We start from the raw sequence: 20,326 nt of genomic DNA on the forward strand, positions 1-20,326 counted from the left end.
TGTTGGGTTGTTTTGAAATGTTGGATGTGTGGACCGTCAGGTAATCCATCGTTCAGACATCAGGTTTGGCCTATTTTACGATCAACCCCTATATAACATTCGCTTTCGTTGAAAGTCGTTATAAGATTTATTATTATTTTTAATGTAGGTTTGGGATGAAATTTTAGTCGCTTTTTTGTACGTTTTTGTTCAAATGTATTATAGTTACCATACACGAAAAGATTTATTGGATCTGGGATGATCAAAACTTGAAAAAATTGTCGTATGGGAGGCTTTAGCGTATAGAACAGTTTTTAAAATTTTTATTTCGATTATAAATTAAACTGATCATTCAAATGGCTACGTAACAACTCTACAGTTTGAAAATTCAAAAGGGGAATTGAAAAAAAGGTCGAAAAGCACTTGTCCAAGGCTGATTTTTGACAAAAAACTACATTTTTAACAATTCATCAAGTAATAGATGTTTTCTTAGGAATAAATTGCACATTTCAACTTCCACGCACAATTTTTAATTGCGTTTTTACAGTTTATTGTTGAATCTGCTTTTCGTCATGGAAATTATCACATAATATAAAAATTCAACGGGAAAAACTAACAAATTGAGTTTAAATCGCACGTATTCTATTAGTCAATATTAAAATTGCTGTAAAAATGTAATAGGCTTTAATTTTTCAAAGAATTAGGTACACAGGAAATGTTTTATTTATAAATTATAGAATTTAGAACGAAATATTATTAGATATACACAATATGTAGGTATATTATTAAAATTTTTAAGCTTCCTATAGGTAGATGTGGGTTGAGTACCTAGATCGGACGATTTTGTAAGCAGACCTATCAGAAAGGTGCATTTGCGGGTCTGCTAACTCTATCTTTAGGTATATAAAGAATGGATAATTTGATGTTGCCGATAACTTGACGTTTTTTACCTAAATGGCAACGTGTTCCCTATTGCGTTTTGTTTAATTTTTATTATTGATTGATAATGCGTATTTTGAATTTTTCAAATATGGAGAAGTGCGTTTTTTTTACTAGTCTATAATATAGTAGTTGGGTCTTTTCCGAAAAATTTTTAGTCAAGTTAGGTAGGTATACGAACATAGAATATGTCTTGATCAGTTCATTAATGAAAATTGAGGGCTTTTCAGAGATTAAACAGTTCAAAATCTTCCAGAATCGTTTTCCCACATATCTAAACTACACTAAAAAAAAATCAATCTCGCACAGTCCGCCATTTTGATCCCTCCATGATAGTTCCGTCATAGAATGTGTCATACCATTAAAAATTAACAAACAGGCTCATGAAGCAGCAGCGTCTATGATGAATTAATTCAAATTCAATAAAGGTAGTAGGCGCGGATCTGGCAGCGTGTTACATAAACGAAGCGGGGTAATAGGGGGGGCGCAGTACTCCCCTCCAGCAGTGGGGGTCGCGGGTCCCGGGAAATGGGCGTGGAATGCTGCGCCGCGTCACTGAGCAAACGCCGCGCTTCTGTGGACTTAGTACGTTTTAGGTCGCAATAGAAGTGATGTATTCAGTTACGTCATTTTACGAAAAATCATTTTTATTTTCGCTCTAAGTGACCCTTTCGGACGTTATCATTAGTTGGTTCGTGGTCACCCCTTTTGTTATTGTGATATAGTGTAGTTGTTTTGCTGCGTTCAAGTTTGCTTTTCGAACTTTTACTAGTGGTTACGTTCAGCCGTTTCAGTTATTTTTTGTTCGAGGAAATAGGCTCGTTTTGGGCTCTACCGTACGGGTTTTTAGTGACGTGGTGATTTCGTTTTGTTTTTGAGAAGAAGAGAGCCATGGAAAAATTTCAGGACCAGCCTGAAGACGACCACGATCAGGTTTTCGAAGCTGAAGATCCAGAGCCAAGGTACGATAGTTTATCGTGTTTGTCCTTAAGACCTTAATTTCGAACAATGGAATGTCAATTGGTGTTCGACCTTGATCTTTACATTCTAAAATCGAAAATTCCGAAAGCTTTATGTTACGTTAATATGGAATTAATCAGTTTCTGACTCAAATAGTGTCGACTTGTCATATAAACTGAAGAAATAATTGAAATAAACCTTTCTATCCAATCGTTTTCAACTCCTGTAATTTTCGTTATCGTTTCACCTTCAAAAAAATATCGCACTATCAAAATAATAATAATCGAATGTTAAATGGTGGATGCGCAAAAGCATTCCTACGATTCATGCTGCTAATGGACATTTCAAAGATCACAGAAATATTGGATGTATTCGTGTTTGCAGAGGAATTTTTGAACAGTCATCGTTTCCAAAATAAATTTGAAAGGAATCATGAGTGTTAATGAAAATTTATTGCTCCTCAAAATTCTAGGAATACCAGGTGGATTGGTGTATCCCAAAATATTCCAAGAATAAGTGTATTAGTCATTTCTGATATAGTTCTTCGAATAAATGATTATGATTTATTTTAATTGGTCCTTTAATTTCTTGGTAAGACTGAGGAGCACGTGATGATTCACAGAATTAATAACGTTCTTAATTATAAGAGCCATAGAGTTATATTATAATTCGATGATTCTCAAAATTTTCTTTTTCTTCAAAGCCGATACGTGTATAATTTATAATTAATTTTTCTCCCGTTTAATTGAATCACCTATGAGGTTTTCAGTACGGCCCTTCTGGAAATTTAAGGCTGTTGCTGTAAAAGTTATATCCTGCCTCCTCCAATGAATTTCAGTACCACCGGAAATGTAATATTAGTCCCACAATATTCAAAGGCAACATGTGGCCACGTCCGGTTTAGCTTGGAAGTATTTAGGATATGTTTAAAGTGGATCTTCTCAAGAAGACGTTCAACTAATTCCTGACGAAATGAGAAATATTAAAAAAAAACGGATAATTCGAAAAAATAGCTCTGAGCCTCTGATGGGTATCATAGAGGATAAGTAGAGTCATAATAAAAACAATGAAACACAAAAAACAAGTGAGAAACAAACTAGACTTCAAACTCAAGTTTTTCTTCGTTTTTAGCCTTTATAATAACACAATGTTCTATTAGATCCCTTAATTTTTAGTCTTCAAAATGTATAGGTTGAATTTTGGTACCAGAAGAATTAAAGCTGAAGATATAGGAGCCAACTTCCGTTCCAAATTCCATGGAAATAACTCTGTATTGCAGATGAAAGAATTTTCTTCCAGATTTTTGCTACTACAGTAATTTGAATTTCAGTGGATTACTAAATTTTTTCAACGATTTAAGAAATTCATTTTTAGGCATTTACTAACCCAAAATTGTCCACGTATTTGTTATAGTGTGGTTGGTTATTTCCCAAATAAATCTTCAGGATTGTACTTGAAAAAAATATTCTAACAATACTGAAATTTACTTTGTATGAATTTCTGAATATATCTATAGAATCCTCAAAAATCCATCCGTTTCTAGTCCAAGCTTTTAGGGCCATCTACTTTTTGTTTTTGCTCTAAATCAAGGAACATAATTGAACAAAATAAATTTTCAAAATTGGAAAAACATGTGTTGCCACAATGTTATTGAATTTTGGATATTTATTTTTTCATATTGTCATATTCATTATCTGATTTTCGATTTCATTAGTTGGGATATTCTTTGGAAAAGAAGAAATATAATGTAGGATTTGTAGAATTTTTTCAAACTATACCTATATATCTTGTAGAAATGATCTAATTCGTAAATACCAAATGATTTAACTTCAAAGTAGATAATTATTTTATATGAGTTTAGTCCGCTCCAAAAGTTCTTGAAAAAATGTTTTTTGGTATTGATATAATTTCACAGAGTTACTAAATGGAAATTTTCGTTTGAAAAAGGGTATTTTATTGGATTTTAGTGACTCAGAAGTATCTTCTGCTTTTCAGTTCCTTTTAGTTTTTGTCAAAAAGTTAATAGTATCTTCAAGAGGCACTTTATCTTGTAACTATACCGAAAAATATCGGAGATTCTTAACATATCACGTAATAATCTACATATTTCTTACTTAATTTTTAAAGGAACTGAAGAAGTATATTATCCAGCATCTAAAAAAGTAATTTAAGTATTTAATTTTTGAAAGAGAAGCTAATTATCCAAATACTCTTTCAGAAAACTATTATCTTCCACTTTTCCAAAGTATCTCTGACAGCTCTGATAACAAATTGAATCTGAACCGAAAATTTTTGAATGGTTTTAATCAAATTGTTATTTTTAACCAGATAAAGCAGTCGAAAAACGACTAATAATTCAAACTCACCACAAAAAAACATCAAAACGAGAATCAAAACTAGAGCATAGAATATTAACATCATATTCAGTACGAATCGAGTTCTATGCGTAACCACAGAAGAACGCCCGGCCCCGCCTGCCATGCTATTCTCTGGTTTACACCGAAAATCGCATTCCATCGCGTTGAATCCTCCCGATGGTCAACAGACCATTAGGAATGGAAGAATCTGCGTCCGAGGCCTACTACGGTATTTCATTTGGTGCTGTACGTCTGCATTCTCTGCATTCTACCCGCCGACGACGACCCGAGCAGAGGAGATGAGGAGGGAGATGCTCTTCTTCTTTTACCTGATGGCGACACTACTCCCGTATCTCTCCGCCACAGAGAACGGTTGTAGTAGTGCGGATTCCGAACGTCGATGAATGAACGAGGTTCTATGGTGGTTCATTCTTAACCTTAGCTTCTATGGCTTTTCGGTGTAATCTACGCTTTAAACGTCGATTGGCTGATCGCAGATTAACTCTTTGATTGTTGTTTGGGATCTTTGAGAACACAGAAATGATTTGATCGCTTCAATGAGTTTTGTGAAGCTCGTTTCGATGTGCAAACTTGAGATGTCAACTTTGTTACGTCGTTTGGAACTGTAGAATGGTTTTATTGGGCTGAAAGACGTTTTACAATGTATAAGACATGTCAAAGAAAATTTAACCTAAGTAGCTGATACCATTCGAATATTCTTCCATACTATACATACTTCAACAACGTTTGGAAATTGTTGAATTGTTTGATCAAAATCAGTGCTCATGCTGATTGATGGCATAACCATAGCCGTCTATGGTGTAATGTATTGAACACAAATGACATAAGGAATGTCAAAAAATAATATACACTGTTGCCATCATAAGAATTTTAAATTGTATAATTCCTATTGGAGAACCTTTTACCATAGTATAGTAAATTGATAATAATGCATCAAGAGAAAGCGAATTCCCAAATCTATTGATTGCTTAAATCATCAAAATAGTAGCTCCATTTGCTGTCATGCACCACGCCCAAAAATTTTGCTGACTCTGAGGAGGCAAGAACATCCATACCACAGTTAAGAGTTATACGAGAGCTTCCACTCCATTCGAATCTGATACATTCTATCTTTTCAACGTTTAACCTAAGTCTGTTCATGAAAGGCCAGGAAAATTTCTTACCAGAATCTCCCAGAGATCAATGAGCTTGCTTACACTCTTTGCTTTTCCAACGAAGAAAATGTCTTCTACAAATATCACAATTATTTCTACTGTAACATACTGGGGTAGATCATTCGTGAACACTATAAATATTAATGGACCCAGGATAGAACCTTGAGGAAGGCGTATGATACATTTGAATATCGACCCCGTCGAGAATATAAAAATTCCATCAGTAGATGAAACCTGTTGCATCAAAATACTTCGCAACTTTTCATTTTTCAAATAAATTTCGATATTTCAAGTGAGATTCCAAATGTGTGTGAAAATATGCTTCTTAGTCATTCGCTCCTAAAAAATCAGTTCTATGTATTTAGCAATACGAGAAGCATTTGCGAAAAATTTCGGATATAAACAATCATTAACCATAGCACCCCACTCAAATACGAATAAGTAAGATCTAATCACACCACCAGCCCAAAAACCGTATCAAACATTGACATGTTGAGAATGGAGAGGCTTTTCATCAATCATTCTTGGATTTTCCGAGTACCAAATGCGAAAATTCTGCATAGGTAGCCTCTAAGGTAATAATGCAGATTTTTCAATGAAAATCTGGATCATTTTGATGCAATTCAAGCACCCAATCAGCAAAGATTCGACGTTGCTGGTGATCAACCGGCTTGACTTCTTGAGTTAACTGAACTTGAAAAGCCTTAAGAGACTCTATGTAAAATACGCTGTAATGCCTAATTCTTAAGATCTACGAGGTATCGAAGAAAACATAGGTTCTGTCAAAGCTGGCTTCAGCAGTACTATTCTTAGTTGTTCTTGAGCTACGCACACGTTTTGGATTCTTCATATCACTGACTTGTCCCAAAAGCTCAAATTTGTCCATCAGTTTCATTATTGCTGGCCAAGAAGGAGCTCCACGATGACCCAGAAGTGCTTTAGTTTTCACTATTTTTTAGCGAATTATAACAATTTTAATGCGTTATTGAAGCTTGTGTCGTGCCATTTTTACTAATGGTGTAGTTTTTATTTGTCCAATGTCAAAAGATGACGTTTCAAAAGTGACAGCTGCTCAGATAGCGGGATATTCAAAATGAAACCTCTTATTGGAAAACCCTTTACTATTCAAAAGTTGGAAGAGCTGTAATAGCTGTATAAGATAGAGGAAGTTAAAATTTTGCAAGGATTTGCCGACAAACTGACTCAACATCCACAAAAACCAAGTGGGTTTAAAATTCATGTTACAAGCGTAAATTTTCAAAGAGACCAAAAAAATATTCATCCCAAAAACTTCGCTGACAAGTAGACTTTTTCAAGTGGCCAAATAGTTAGATGACCGAATCGTTTTTTCATCTATAAAGTGACCAAAAAGCGTCCTCTACCTTGATTCGAAAGCGACAAAAACCAAATCTTCATTTCAATCGCAGCAAAAGTTACACATCTCGCAGCCGTCATCGCCTCCTACGCCACTGCCTAGTTGCCCCATCGCCCAAAAAATCACCTTGAGAAAAGTATCAATAAAAAAAAAGTATCAAAAAGAAGTCCAAAAAAATTTTCATCTCAAAAACTTCGCCGACAAGCACTTTTTCGAGTAGCCAAAAAGGTAGATGACTAAAACGTTCTTTCATCTTAAAAGTGACCAAAAAGCGTCCTCTACCTTGATTCGAAAGCGACAAAAACCAAATCTTCACTTCAATCGCAGCAAAAGTTACACATCTCGCAGCCGTCATCGCCTCCTACGCCACTGCCTAGTTGCCGCGGCGCGCAAAAAATCACCGTGAGAAAAGTATCGGTGAGGGCATCATCGGAACCTGCCAAAAACAAGGCCTTCCGAGAAACGCGTCGGGCAGTTCGCTCGGATCGATGACTCCTAAATGAAACCGAAAATGCAGATAAAAACACATCTCGGGGCATTGTTGAAACGTTAACGAAATAAATTCATGCCGGCACGGCAATAAATATCGGCTTGGCGTCTATCCTTTTCGCCGCTAAAATTAGAATGCTTTATTAGAATCGGAGAGAGGCGGCTTTTGCCCGCTCGCCACCGCGCTGAGAAAGACGGCGGCGGGATCGGTCGCATCGTCTAGGGGGGCATACCGACCCCGCTGACGGCGGGATCGGTATGCCCGGTATAAAAGAAACAGAAAGGGGTATACTTCATTTTCTGTGTTTTTTTTAGTTTAGGTTCGAGGTTTTTCAGCTTAATTTTTTTCCCAAAGGATCATTGAATTATACCGATCCGCCGATAGAAGCCTGGCACACAGATCGTGCCGCAAACAAGATTATACCATCAGTGAACCTTTCCCAGGGACGAGATGATGAAGAAAATTAGCATTGATAAAATCTTCATTACGATAATGAGTAAAAAAGAAGATTGGGAAAGGGAGTTTACAATCCCGCTGGCGTGATCGGTATGCCCGGTATAAAAGGAGAAGAAACGGGGATACTTCGTTTTCTGAGGTTTCTTAGCGTAATAGTTTTCCTAATGGATCATTGAATTATACCTCAGAGTAATAAACATAGATAGAGGAAGCATATGTCATTTTCAGCAAGTAAATTGTGTTCCCAATATCGGGAATCACTCAAATAAATATATTTCATTCAATATAATCCGACAACGTGATCTAACAATGTTGGGGACATGGTAAAATTGCCTAAACTCACTCTATCAATGTTTATTACTCTATGAATTATACTGATTGTTCGATAGAAGGGTATCACGTCACTCAATAAGTCTACCGAGCCTGGTATACAGATGGTGCTGCAAACAAGCTTATACCATCAGCGAACCTTCCCAGTGACGAGATGATAAAGAAAATTAGCATCGAGAAAACCTTCTCTAGGATACTAAGTTAGAAAAGACGATTGAGAAAGGGAGTTCACAATCCCAGTTCTCAAAAAAAATACCTACCATTAAATGGTACACAGTTATTTCGAAACCAAGATGGGGACTGGCGCTGGAGTATTCGGGACTGGTACCAAACGCTCACTAAAGTTAGAGGAAGCTGTCTGAGTGTCTTTCAGGCAGAGATAGCACTAGCAATCGAAAAATGTGTGAAAATTAACCTAGTAAGAAACTATCAGCGATAGTCTCTGATAATCAGGCTGCAATCAAGGCATTAAACTCACATATCATAGTTTTTAAGATGGTATTGGAGTGCCGAAATAAACTCAAAGAAATAGGCAAGAATAACGAGGTATTTTTAGTCTGGGTTACTGAAAAATTAAATGAAATGAAGAGGCCATCACAAAAAAAGGGCACAAACTCCTTTTTGTGTTATAGATAAATTTTCCTACAAGAAAGAGTTTCAGGAGAAAGAAAATACCGAAAGAGAAACACTCTGGCACAATCTTCCTGGGTTAGATCGTTCCAAAAAGTTTCTTGGATACTTCGAAAATACAAGATCCAAGAAATATCTGGATATTAGCAACAATATACTATACACCTCTTCACTGGATTCCTCACAGGGCATTGCAGCTTAAGGATGCACTTTATGAAAATGATCTTAGCAGAAAACGACGAGTGCAGATTCTGTGGGGAGGATGAAGAAACTCCAGATCACCTGGTGGCTGAATGCTACGCCATCACTAGCCAACGCAAAATCTGCTTTGGCCAAAAAACTTATAGAAGTGAGGAAGTAGCCTCCTTGAAGCCATCCCAGATACTGGAAAGCGGGCTGTAGATCACTAATGGGCGATAATAGCTCAGATTAGGGTACAATAGACCATTGTAACTAAGCAAATCTTGAGCACCCGAATTCAAATTTAGTTTTTTCCACATTTTTATTTATTTTTACTGATTTTGCATCCTTTCTTCTCGCAGTTAGGAGGAACTGCTTGATCTTCGTGATAAATGGTTTACAGAAAGATATTTGAAAGCGACGAGTTGTTAACTTCTACTTGAGGGATAGTTACATCTTATAATTTCGCTGTTACAATGTAATCCCTTACAAATATTCAATCTACACGGCGACTGAACGATATTTATCAATTGATGAAACGGTATCCCTTGTGGAAGAAGAAGATCCTTTGTTCTCTGTGGTTGTTCTTATGGATTCATCATGACGGCAGTGCCAGGTAGCACAGAGATAAATGATGCACATGTTCAACTCTTATAAGATTTTTTTCGGTGGGAGATGTAGACACAGCATCGACCACTAAAAGAATAATACACCAATTGCTTAAAAATCAAAATTTATTATCGTTAGAACAGAGTTTTGTTATATTATACAAACGATCAAGGGAAGCAACACGTGATAACGATGGTGTGGGAGAACTAACTAGAGATAACTGGTTTCTAGGGAGGTGGTGTTGAAATTTGACACTACCGGTGCTGTGCTGGTTACTATGAAGATTGAAACCATCTCAATTTGAAAATAAGCTAGAAATGAATACTTTTTCGTTCAACGCAAACAACCTAGTTTTTTGATATGACAGGTATCACATTTCTGTTCTTCTTTTTATTTTCCTTGGTCGTTTGCTTCTACTTCAACCTACAGATTTGATGTACCTACTTTTTTCCATATAAAAGCAGTCGATAATCATTTTACCTCCTTTGGTAATCAATATTTTTTTCAAATAAATGATTGGAATGTAACATTTCAACAATATTCCATACCAAACACTTAATATTCGATTGAAAAAGAATTCCCCGTTGTGTGAAATTGGCAGGTAGAAGTCGGACCATAGAATCGGCGCAGATTATTTTCATAATGAGTCGAGATATCTGCAGAGTAATAATAATCTCTCGACTTCAATCGACAATGGAATCGACCTTCCAATCCAAGATATAAAAACGCGTATTCATTCATCTATCTATCCCAGAACCATTTCACACATCTGTCCTTCCTTATCTATCTATTTGTTCGTCCGTTGAAATTCTTAGAACTTTTTCGGTTCGGTCGAAATCGAGGTACCTGGGTAGGCCCGGGACCCGATCTGCAACGAATTCGAACGACCAGATACGAAAACCAACAGATCATGCCCTTAGCTCGGGCACACACGGTTTACGCGCAACGTTTTGACAATTCCAATTATTTTATTGTTGAATTGACAAATTTGTCGCATTGTCTGCCATAATACTGAAAATTGCAGAAATTTAGTTGTATAATGTTTCTGAATCTTTTCAGTTGCATTATAATGCCTTTTATAATCTCTCCTACGTTTTATATGCTCTCTTAATAGATTTACTGAAATGGCCACAATAAGGTCACACTTCAACTTCTATTTAGGGAATATCCGAATATAATGATAATAATAAGCAATGGTTTGACGTCACGGATGACGTAACGCATCAGAGATGCCAACTGTAGCTACCCTGAAAACTCATCCAAAACCAGGCAAAAATTTTTTGTTGTCAACCCTTTTCTATGTTTCGTGATAAGAATCGGTTCTGTTGTCTATGGGAATGTCAAAAAAGAATCGAAATTTAACACAACAATGATATCCTGTGAAACACCACAATAAAAGTTTTTCAAAACCTTCCATATACAGGGTTAATCATTAGTAATTGAAAATATTTCAATTATAGAATCTTGAGAATATGAGGATTTAGCACATACCAACTAGTTAAAATGTTTCTCCTGCCTGAAATACGGTGTGTTTCATTTTAAAATTTATAAAATATTTGTGGCAAATACGCTTTAACTATTTTACTTATAATTTTCATATTCTGTAGAAAGTGTAGGTAATATAAACCCTTCTAATGAAAGTGATGAATTATGCTAACAAAAGGTTTCTGGCTACCACCATAGGCGTTCGGCAAGGACAAGCAACTGGATGATCCTTCACATATTCAACGCCACTGGCGGAAATGCAATTTTATCGAAATTTCCAGATTTGTCTTTACTTTCTACGAGAATATCTTAGTCTTCATTCATATTGGTAAAGTCGCTATTTCAAGTTGAATACGGTTATATTTCAAGTTAAATACGGTTATTTTGATTTGTGTATTCATTATTTCGATGTTTTGGATCATTAATTTGTAGATATTACGTAAATTGAAAATCAATTCGTATTACAACAAAAAATTTGATATTTATCCGAATTTCTTGAAACGAACACATGCATAAGACAATTAAAAACATAGTTTGGTTCTAAAAATTGTATAATCTCAAGAAAAGAACAATTTTGATAGGAACAAAATATGAAAAAGCATATGAAACAACATTTTGTAACAAATGGTCAATGTGACATGAAATCTAATTGGAAAATGTTATAGAAGATTTGTTTGTCACTTGTTAATACTTAATTTGTATTTTTTCTTTAGATTATTCTCAGAATCACAGTTTGTTTTTAATTATCTAATACAGGAAGTATTTGGATAAATAACATGTTTTTTGGTTGTATGAAATTAAGTTTAATTTGCGAAATGAATGTAATCTAATGATCCAAAACACCGAAATTTTTAATACATAATCATCAAAATAACGATAAAGCTTCATGTTTAGCTGAAAATATCTTGAGAAATAGTGTCTTTATCGTCTTGCATGAAGAGTCGATAGAATTTAGGAATCGAAAAATTGTGAAAAAATTGCAAATTGGCGTAGAGTTTGGGGATGGTCAACCAATCATTCAGCCCCTTCTTACGCTCCTGGTAGCAACCAAAAATTATTTTTAGCATAATTCAGTAGGGTTTGTAGTACACTTACATTTCCTGATGAATATGAAAATAATACGTCAAAGAATTTGGAAATAAAACGCCCCTCTATCTTAAACTTGAGACATTTTTCATTTAGTAATTTGAATTGAAACGTCTTATTTTTGGCTCAGGATCCTATAGATCGAGTATTTCCAATCACTTATGATTCTGTCAACTTTTCTGAACAATCTAGTCATCTAGCGTTCACGATAGCCTATAAATCCCAAAAGAGCGCGTGTAAACGCAGTCAGCCAGATGCCTTCTTCCTTTCGGCCGACGACATAAGGGGTGAAATTCCTGGAACCATATAACTGCCGAATTTTCGGAACAGGCGAGTTGTCAAGGCGCCCTCCCTTTGGTCGGCTTTCAGTTCAAGGCCAAACCACCCCCTAACTCCGTCCTTCTCCCACCACCCTAGAAATACGCGGGTCCGACGAGGACGGAACCAGAATAGCGCGCTTTCATTAATTGCTTTCGGCTGCGAGGACCAGCTGCTTGACGGGCCAACGTTTGACGACGTTCCGAGAAGAAGGTCTTTCCTCTCTCTACGCTTGCTGCCTTACGGGGGTAGCCAGGGAGAGGGTGTTCTAATGTTCTATGATAGAGCCGGTGCGGTTCCCCTCTTCTCTCCTCGCGGCCCCGCGAGTCTATGATACGGTCTAGGTTTTTGGCTGCGTGAGTCAGACTTTTGGGATCATAGATCCGTAGAGGAGAGAGGTTCTGTTGCTTTGTTCGTTTTGGTGGGTTTGTTTCGTTGAGCGATGAGGTGGGGAGGGAATTTGGACGTTGTTTTCGTGGAATCGAAGTATTAAATTTAAATGGTGGATGAAATGACGTTAGATCCCTAAATGAGAATAATTACTTTGGGTTTCAACTATAATGTCTTATACTTTTATTTATTTGGGTAGGTATTTGTTCGACAGGTAGGGGGCTAATAAAAGGTGAACACAATAATGAAAACGATGAAAAAAACAAGACATCGATGATTATAAATTGGATGAGAAAAGCTAATATACAGGATACTAAGAAAATTAAGAGATTCCTTGGATAATTTTAAGAAAAAGAAGTCCTTTGAACATGGGCTTTGTTTTCGAGATACAGGGTGTTTCCTGTAGTCCCACTTTTTTACGATGATTTTACCAATTTATCGAATCTTTATTGATCTTCGCTACATATTGAGTGAATAAGTACAAAAACTTATGATTAATCTATTCATCTCAGGTTACAAACTTATCTTCTTAATAAATTGGATTTTCCTAAGGATTGCTAGAGAATTGTTTGAAAGTTTCTTCTCGAAATTGGTAGCAAATATGACAAAACTGTAAGAAACCAATAAGTATAGCATTGGACCAAAGTTTTTTTCTACATTTTTCTAAACTACCAGTAGTTCACGAAAAAAAAAGTTCAGGAGGAATGGGCAATGTTCCAGAAAAAATATCACCCTGTAGATTCAAAATAGGCATATAACATGATGAAATCTTTGAATTGGAATATCTCTGCCAAATTTAGGTTGAATATCTTGTGAAGGGAAGATGCTATGAGAAAAAACTTGAAAAAAATCAATCTTCAACACAATGTATCTTGCCAATGTTTATAGGACTTTTTTCTTTAAATTATCTGAGGAATCTTAATTTTGCAAAATAAAGCAATTTGGTGAACTCCCTATTCTTGGAATATCTTAGAATCATCGCCAGAATGTGATTCAGGTGAACAAATGATACCTGAAATCTCAACGATAAAAATAACAAATGGAAGTGGTCCCAAATTTGATCCCTGAGGAACACCCGATGTCGCCGTGAATGGAATTGTTCTCAACCCTTCATACTCAACGTAGAGCTTTGCTAAGTTAGAAATAACTCCAAGAGAGCAAAAAAACACCAGACAAACTATATCAATATTGCTTAGTTTTTTATGATAGACACGATCGAAGGCACTGCTGAAGCCTGTGTTTGATAATATCAACCTGATTTCTTGGTTCCAGCAATTTCTTGACATATTGTGTGGATATAGAGAGATTTGTGACAGTGCTACGAGATCCGGACAAAGCCATATAATTGAAATTTTACCATCGATAAAAAATTTCTATATTTCAACACGTATTCAATTCACCTCTTATTTCTGTTGCGTAGCACAAACTAAAAAAGTGACTTCGTAAAAAGAAACTCCAACACTAAGAATTAATGTTAACAAATCCTACTTTTTCGACATTTGCGAAATAAATATTTTGTTTATTAGATTGGTTGACGTCCGTATATTAGACAAGGATCTGTTCTGAAGCCGATACAATGAATATGGATCAATATTATAGTATATATGTTTCGTCCTCTGCAGAAACATACTTAAACATTAAGGATGGATGTTAACAAATCCTACTTTTTCGACATTTGCGGAAAAAATATTTCATTGGGTACACTCGTTGGCGTCCGTATATTATATAAGGACCTGTTCTGAAGCCGATACAACGAATTCGGATGTATATTATAGTATATATGTTTCATTTTCTAATTTTTAATAGTAGTAGACACTTTCAGCAAAAAAAAACCTAACATTTCGAAAAGTTCCAAACTCCTTTCGAACAACCGAACCGAACGGCGTCCGTATATCGGGAATATACCCACCGGATGGACCAAGCGCCTGCCGATTTCGTCGTTATCTGGAAATTTCGGGGGTCGACGTTTCACCTTTCCGACAGCAACGCCGATAAACCCCCCCCTCCACCCCTCTCGCCCTACACCTCCCTCACCGCCCCGCCGTCTGAAAATCAATAATGTAACGTAACAAGTTGGCGGTGCGTGCTATAGGCGGGCTACCGAAATTTCGTCCCAAGAACCAACCGAAGTTTTAAGGAGGACCACGCACGCCGATCGCTCCCGTCCTCGGTTCGCCCGTCAGATCCTCGCGTCGGTACACGCCTTTATGATCGATTGGTTTTCAGGTTTTTTGACGTCCTGAAAAGTGCTTTCTTGGTTTTTACTTTTGTCATCTCAATAATCCTCAAACTTTGCTTGTTTCCCTGGATGCTTCCTGAATATTACAGGATATTCCTTTTCGTGGGAACTTGTTGACTAAAAAAAAAGATGCAAGTCTACAGGGTGGTTACTTTCTGGAACAATGCACGCTTCTTTCCTCCAGAAATGTTTTTTTGGTGGACCACTGGTAGTTTAGAAAAATGTAAAAAGAAACTATGGTCCAGTACTACAACTTTTGGTATCTAGTTGTTTTGTCATATATGTTACCAATTTTGAAAAAAAAGCAAACAACTCTCTGGGATTGTCAGGAAAATCCAAACTGTTATATTGAATGATCTAGTTAATTAGCTGTGACCAATACATTGATTAGAAGTTTTGGCAAATATCGGCCCAATATGTAGCGAATATTAATAAAGATTCGATAAAATGGTATAATCATCATAAAAAAGTAGGACTACAAGAAACAGTAGATATGGATTTCGAAAACAAAGCGTTTGCGGGCCTATGTTTATAGGACTTTTTTCTTAAAATGAGCTGTTAGATCCATAAAATGGGAATCGAAATGACTAATCTAGAAGATTATTCTATCCTAACTCAACCTAACTACTAAACTAGGCGAAATGAAAACATATCAGTGATACGATATTTCACTCAATTCGCGAGTTTCTCCTCAAAGAATGAACTTCTTATGTCCAATAGTGAATCAACGTTTCATATTAACTCAAAATAATTAAAATAAGTATCTAAATATATCAGAAATTCAGAAAACAAACTTCAAGCGCGCCAAACGACGTGAAACAACCGATGACACTAGAAGAGCAAAAATTGCCAAATCTTGGATTTCAGCAGGTAGATACAGAAAATAATAAATATTATGCTTATTATAAATTCGACAATTAGGAAAAATATCGGATTCCAAATATTCAAATTTGCATATTCAATCGAGAATCCGTCAACTGAATATATTTCATTGAATATAATATGCATTCATAACGATATAGTAAAATTGTGGATTTGAAAATATATCACAATGCGACAACGTAATCTGACCATGTTGGGGAAATGTATAAATTACGTATCCTCTCCCTCTAACTATGTTTATTACTCTATGGCTGATTTCTATGATCTGTTATGAGTAAGTATCATTGGCGTAACTAGAGTTGACTCATGGGGGATTTACCCCCACTTTGAAAAAGCAAAATCTTTTTTATTTTTTATAATTATTTCTTTTCTTTGTTTTTTAGTTCTCGAGATTCAAGACACCAACCTGTACGTTATAATACAACGCCGTTATCGGCACTTAAGGCCCTTACGCGAAATATTCACGTACACATTTCGCGAACCTAGATCCGTTTGGTGACCGCCTAATTTCACGTTTTGGACCTGTGAATTGGCCTCCAAGATCTTGTGATTTAACACCACTAGACTACTTTCTGTGGGGCTATGTAAAGTCATTGGTCTATGCGGATAAGCCACAAACCCTTGACCATTTGGAAGACAACATTCGCCGTGTTATTGCCGATATACGGCCACAAATGTTGGGAGGTCATCGAAAATTGGACGTCCAGATTGGAATACATCCGAGCCAGCCGTGGCGGTCATATGCCAGAAATCATATATAAAATGTAATGCCACAAGATTATCTTGCGGATAAATAAAATTCGTGTCAATTGAATAATCCTTCGTTGTTTTATTGCAATTTAAAGTTATATAGCTCTAAAAAAACATCCTTTACAACACCGTTGTTGTCACTTATGGCCCGAAATATTCGCGAACGTAGATCCGCAACATCCCCATCGAAGGACCAGACCTTCTGTAAGTCGTTCAAAAGCCAGACTTACTGTCCCCACACTACCGCCACCGTCGTAAATACGTACCTACAGCAAGTAGCAGCAGAAGAAGAAGAAGAGAGCACTCTCTCGTCCAGATTGCACACGCACACGAGCGAGGCGATTACCGTGCCGAGTCTTTTTTTTTTCTTCTTCTTCTTCTCGTTTCGATGATGGGGTTGTTTTGTGCGGCCCGTGCCCGCCGTACAGCAGGTGACGGGCGGCGTGTGTTCTGCATCTCCCGAAGAACGTGCTAAGTCCTCGTCGGCATCAGAGACGGACCGGATTAACGTACGATAGATATTTTAAATTTTTTTTTTTTTCGTTGTTTCGGGACGATCGCTTTTGGGGCAGCTGGAAAAAATTGAGTGTCTGTCTGCCTCCGTTTCTGCCCCCACCCCTCCTCCCTGTGTTGCCGGATTTCCGCCGTTCGTTGTTGACTTTAAGGCCTTCTTAGCCGGCGAAGTGGCGATTGCTATCTGTCGACTTTTTGATTTGAAAACGCTCGGTCTTGTTTGAATGGGATAATCTTCTAGACTAGTCGTTTAAACTCTCGTTTTAAAGATCTTACAGCTCAATATTAAACCTACTAGCTTCCTCAATCTATCGGGTCTATTTATTGATTTGTCGACTAATTGTGTTGGATTAGGATTTTTGTAGAATTTAGAATAGATTAGTCATTTCGACTATCGGATCTAACTAAAGAGTAATAAACATAGTTAGAGGGAGTATACGCAATTTTTACATGTCCCCAACATGGTTAGATTACGTTGTCGGATTGTGATATATTTTCAAATACACAATTTTACTATATCGTTATGAATGTATATTATTTTGAATGAAATATATTTATTTGAGTGATTCCCGATTAAATATGCAAATTTGACTATTTGGAATCAGATATTTTTCCTGATTGTCGAATTTATAATAAGCAGAATATTTATTATTTTCTTTATCTACCTGCTGAAATCCAAGGTTTGGCAACTTTTGCTCTCCTAGTGTCGTCGATTGTTTCACGTCGTTTGGCGCGCTTGATGTTTGTTTTCTGAATTTCTGAAATTGCCATCTTTATTATTTCGAATTGTGTAATTCCAATTGAAAAACCCTTTACCTACCAATTACAACGCTCAACTATAATATCTACGTCACATATTCCTTTGGGTCACTGATAAACCATTGAAAAAGAAAATTAACATATTACATTCCTTTCTAGGCGATCCAATGCAGCAGGTCGCTGATGTCTGTTTTTGCTACGTCTGCCAGAAGAAGTTTTGTGGAAACCCTCTTTTTGTTTGACCTATCTATATGCGTATGTACAGTGATGGAGAATGACATGTAATAGTGTTAAATAAATGGCTTTCTCATGTCCATTGTTGTATACTCGACGCAGGGTAGGCAGGAGTGCTTTATTAATTTCATTTTTGTCTGAACTATACAAGGAATAGCGAGTCGATTAACAACAACAATGTTGTTATTAGGGATTCACGACTTGGCCTGATTTTTAAGCTATTTGGCTTGAGCTTGACTTGATTTCAAGTCAAGTAGTAGTTTTTCAAACTCAAGTCAAGTACTTATTTATCAAGCTACTTGATTTTTAGCAGTTTCTTAGTCTAGTGTCACATCAATTAAAAAATGATGAAATGAGAAGGATACCTCCACGCTTTGTTTGATTTCATAATTTTTCATCCAGGATCTAAGACACATGAGGTATCTTATAGATTTGTCGCCTAACCTATTGCGGGTTTTTGTAACTGTAAGAGCAGCTCAGGAAAATTGTCTTTCAAAAGGAGCTGAAGATGATGACGTTGATGAAAAATCGTTGGCCATTTTGGCCAAGTTTCGAAAGATCATTTTGGCCAAGTTTCGAAAGAAATTTCTGAAACTACCAAAATCTACCAATAGATTTCATAGAAATGTGAGAAAACTACTATAAAGTCACACTGGGGAATGCTTCAGTCACTCGGAGCTCTAGGAATCCCTTTATTCAGTCTAAGCGCGCCCGAGATTGCAAAAATATATGCCGTGCATACGTGCATATCAAGCTCAAGTAATATCAAGTAGCTCGATATCAAGTCAAGCAATGAATATCTGAAATCAAGTCAAGTAAAGCTCAAGTATGTAATTTTTCCACGAGCTTGATTTTCAAGTCAAGTAGTTGGCTAAAATGTTCAGGTACTTGGCTTGATGAATCGCCATACAAAGGATTGACCAATCAACAGCATTATTTTGAAATTTTCATTCGTTCTGTCAGAAGTTGATTGACTTTTGATTTTGATTTTGATTCAACCTCAAAACGATATTGACAGAAAAACGACGTTAGCGCCATAAAGAAACGATACGGAAATCAAGTAAAAAGAACCAATACCATAAAATCCAAGAAAGCTGGTCTCTTCAAGAGTAGCCACTTAAATCTTGAGGTTTTTCAAGGGTAAGTGAGCACACCAGTGTCTTAAACATCTTTGGCATAACCTACTGAATACAAATGACATAAGAAACGTCAAAAAATAATGCACAGTGCTGCCATCATAACTATTCTAAATTATATCTAATCTAGCAGCATAGTCTGACGATTAGGAGTAAATTCAACCAAATTTAAGTGATCACAGAACGCGTACGATCCGCCATAAGCACTCTGCCACCCTTCGGCGACGACCACCTCAAACCACAGATCAGAATACCAGTTCGGCACGTAGCGCGCTTCTTCTTCCTCTCTCTACCGTCTTATTATCAATTAACACACTTGGGTCGCTTGAAAGGACGCTCGTCCTGCATTATGTCGACGACTACACGTGCGCCTCTTCTCCCTTTCCGCTAATGTAGGCCCCCTCAAAAGATTTTTTTAGCCAGATAAACTCGAGCCCAAACAAAGAGACGTGTTTCGGCCATATGCATCGTGTGTTTCTCTTCTTCAATCTTCTTCTTCCGACACTCACACCCTTACCTGTCTTGGATGTAACGATTCTTCTGGTCGCCGATGGTGGTTGGTCGATTTTTTTGTTGTACAGGGTGTTTAGCGAGAAGGTTGGAAATTGCAGATTTTTTGGTGGCAGTAACGTGGACTCTGGATTGGTGCTTACCAGGATGATTTTGAAGAGTCTTTTCTTAGAGAATAAGAAAAGGAAGAAGAAATTCACGATGTAAAATATGATTTTATGTTTGAAACCCAATTGTATGCCTGCGCAATGGTCTCATGGTGCGTGCACACTAATTAGGGTAGGGGAAAGATATTCTCTATTGTATCTTTCTGAGAACCTTATGAATGAGAAAGTTGTATGTACAAGTACCACGAAAGATCATTGTTACACTAATTCAGGTACATTTTTATCAAGTATTGTGACAACAATTTCGTCTAGACACAGACGTTATGTCTAATTGCTTTTTGTCGCCACAATACGCTCTATTAGTGTGACGTCACACACCGCCATTTTTGGTTAGCTTATTTTCATAAATAAGAGTATTTGAGGAACAATTCCAGTAT

General features: G+C 36.6%; 1 protein-coding gene across 4 annotated transcripts in view; it reads left to right on the forward strand.

The window, feature by feature from the left end:
• Positions 1-20,326, forward strand: part of LOC123679310 (insulin-like growth factor 2 mRNA-binding protein 2) — a 95,452-nt gene that overhangs the window by 30,753 nt on the left and 44,373 nt on the right. Inside the window, exon 1 of one of the 4 annotated variants that reach the window (XM_045616840.1) lies at positions 1,518-1,880. The exons of the other annotated variants lie outside the window; for them this stretch is intronic. Within the exon in view, the coding sequence (XP_045472796.1) occupies positions 1,810-1,880 (71 nt within the window). The 5' untranslated portion in view covers positions 1,518-1,809. Of the gene's footprint in view, positions 1-1,517; positions 1,881-20,326 lie in introns of those variants that run through there. 4 annotated transcript variants of the gene reach the window in all.

Source organism: Harmonia axyridis, chromosome 4 (genome assembly GCF_914767665.1).
Source record: "Harmonia axyridis chromosome 4, icHarAxyr1.1, whole genome shotgun sequence".
Classification (NCBI taxonomy): Eukaryota; Metazoa; Arthropoda; class Insecta; order Coleoptera; family Coccinellidae; genus Harmonia; species Harmonia axyridis.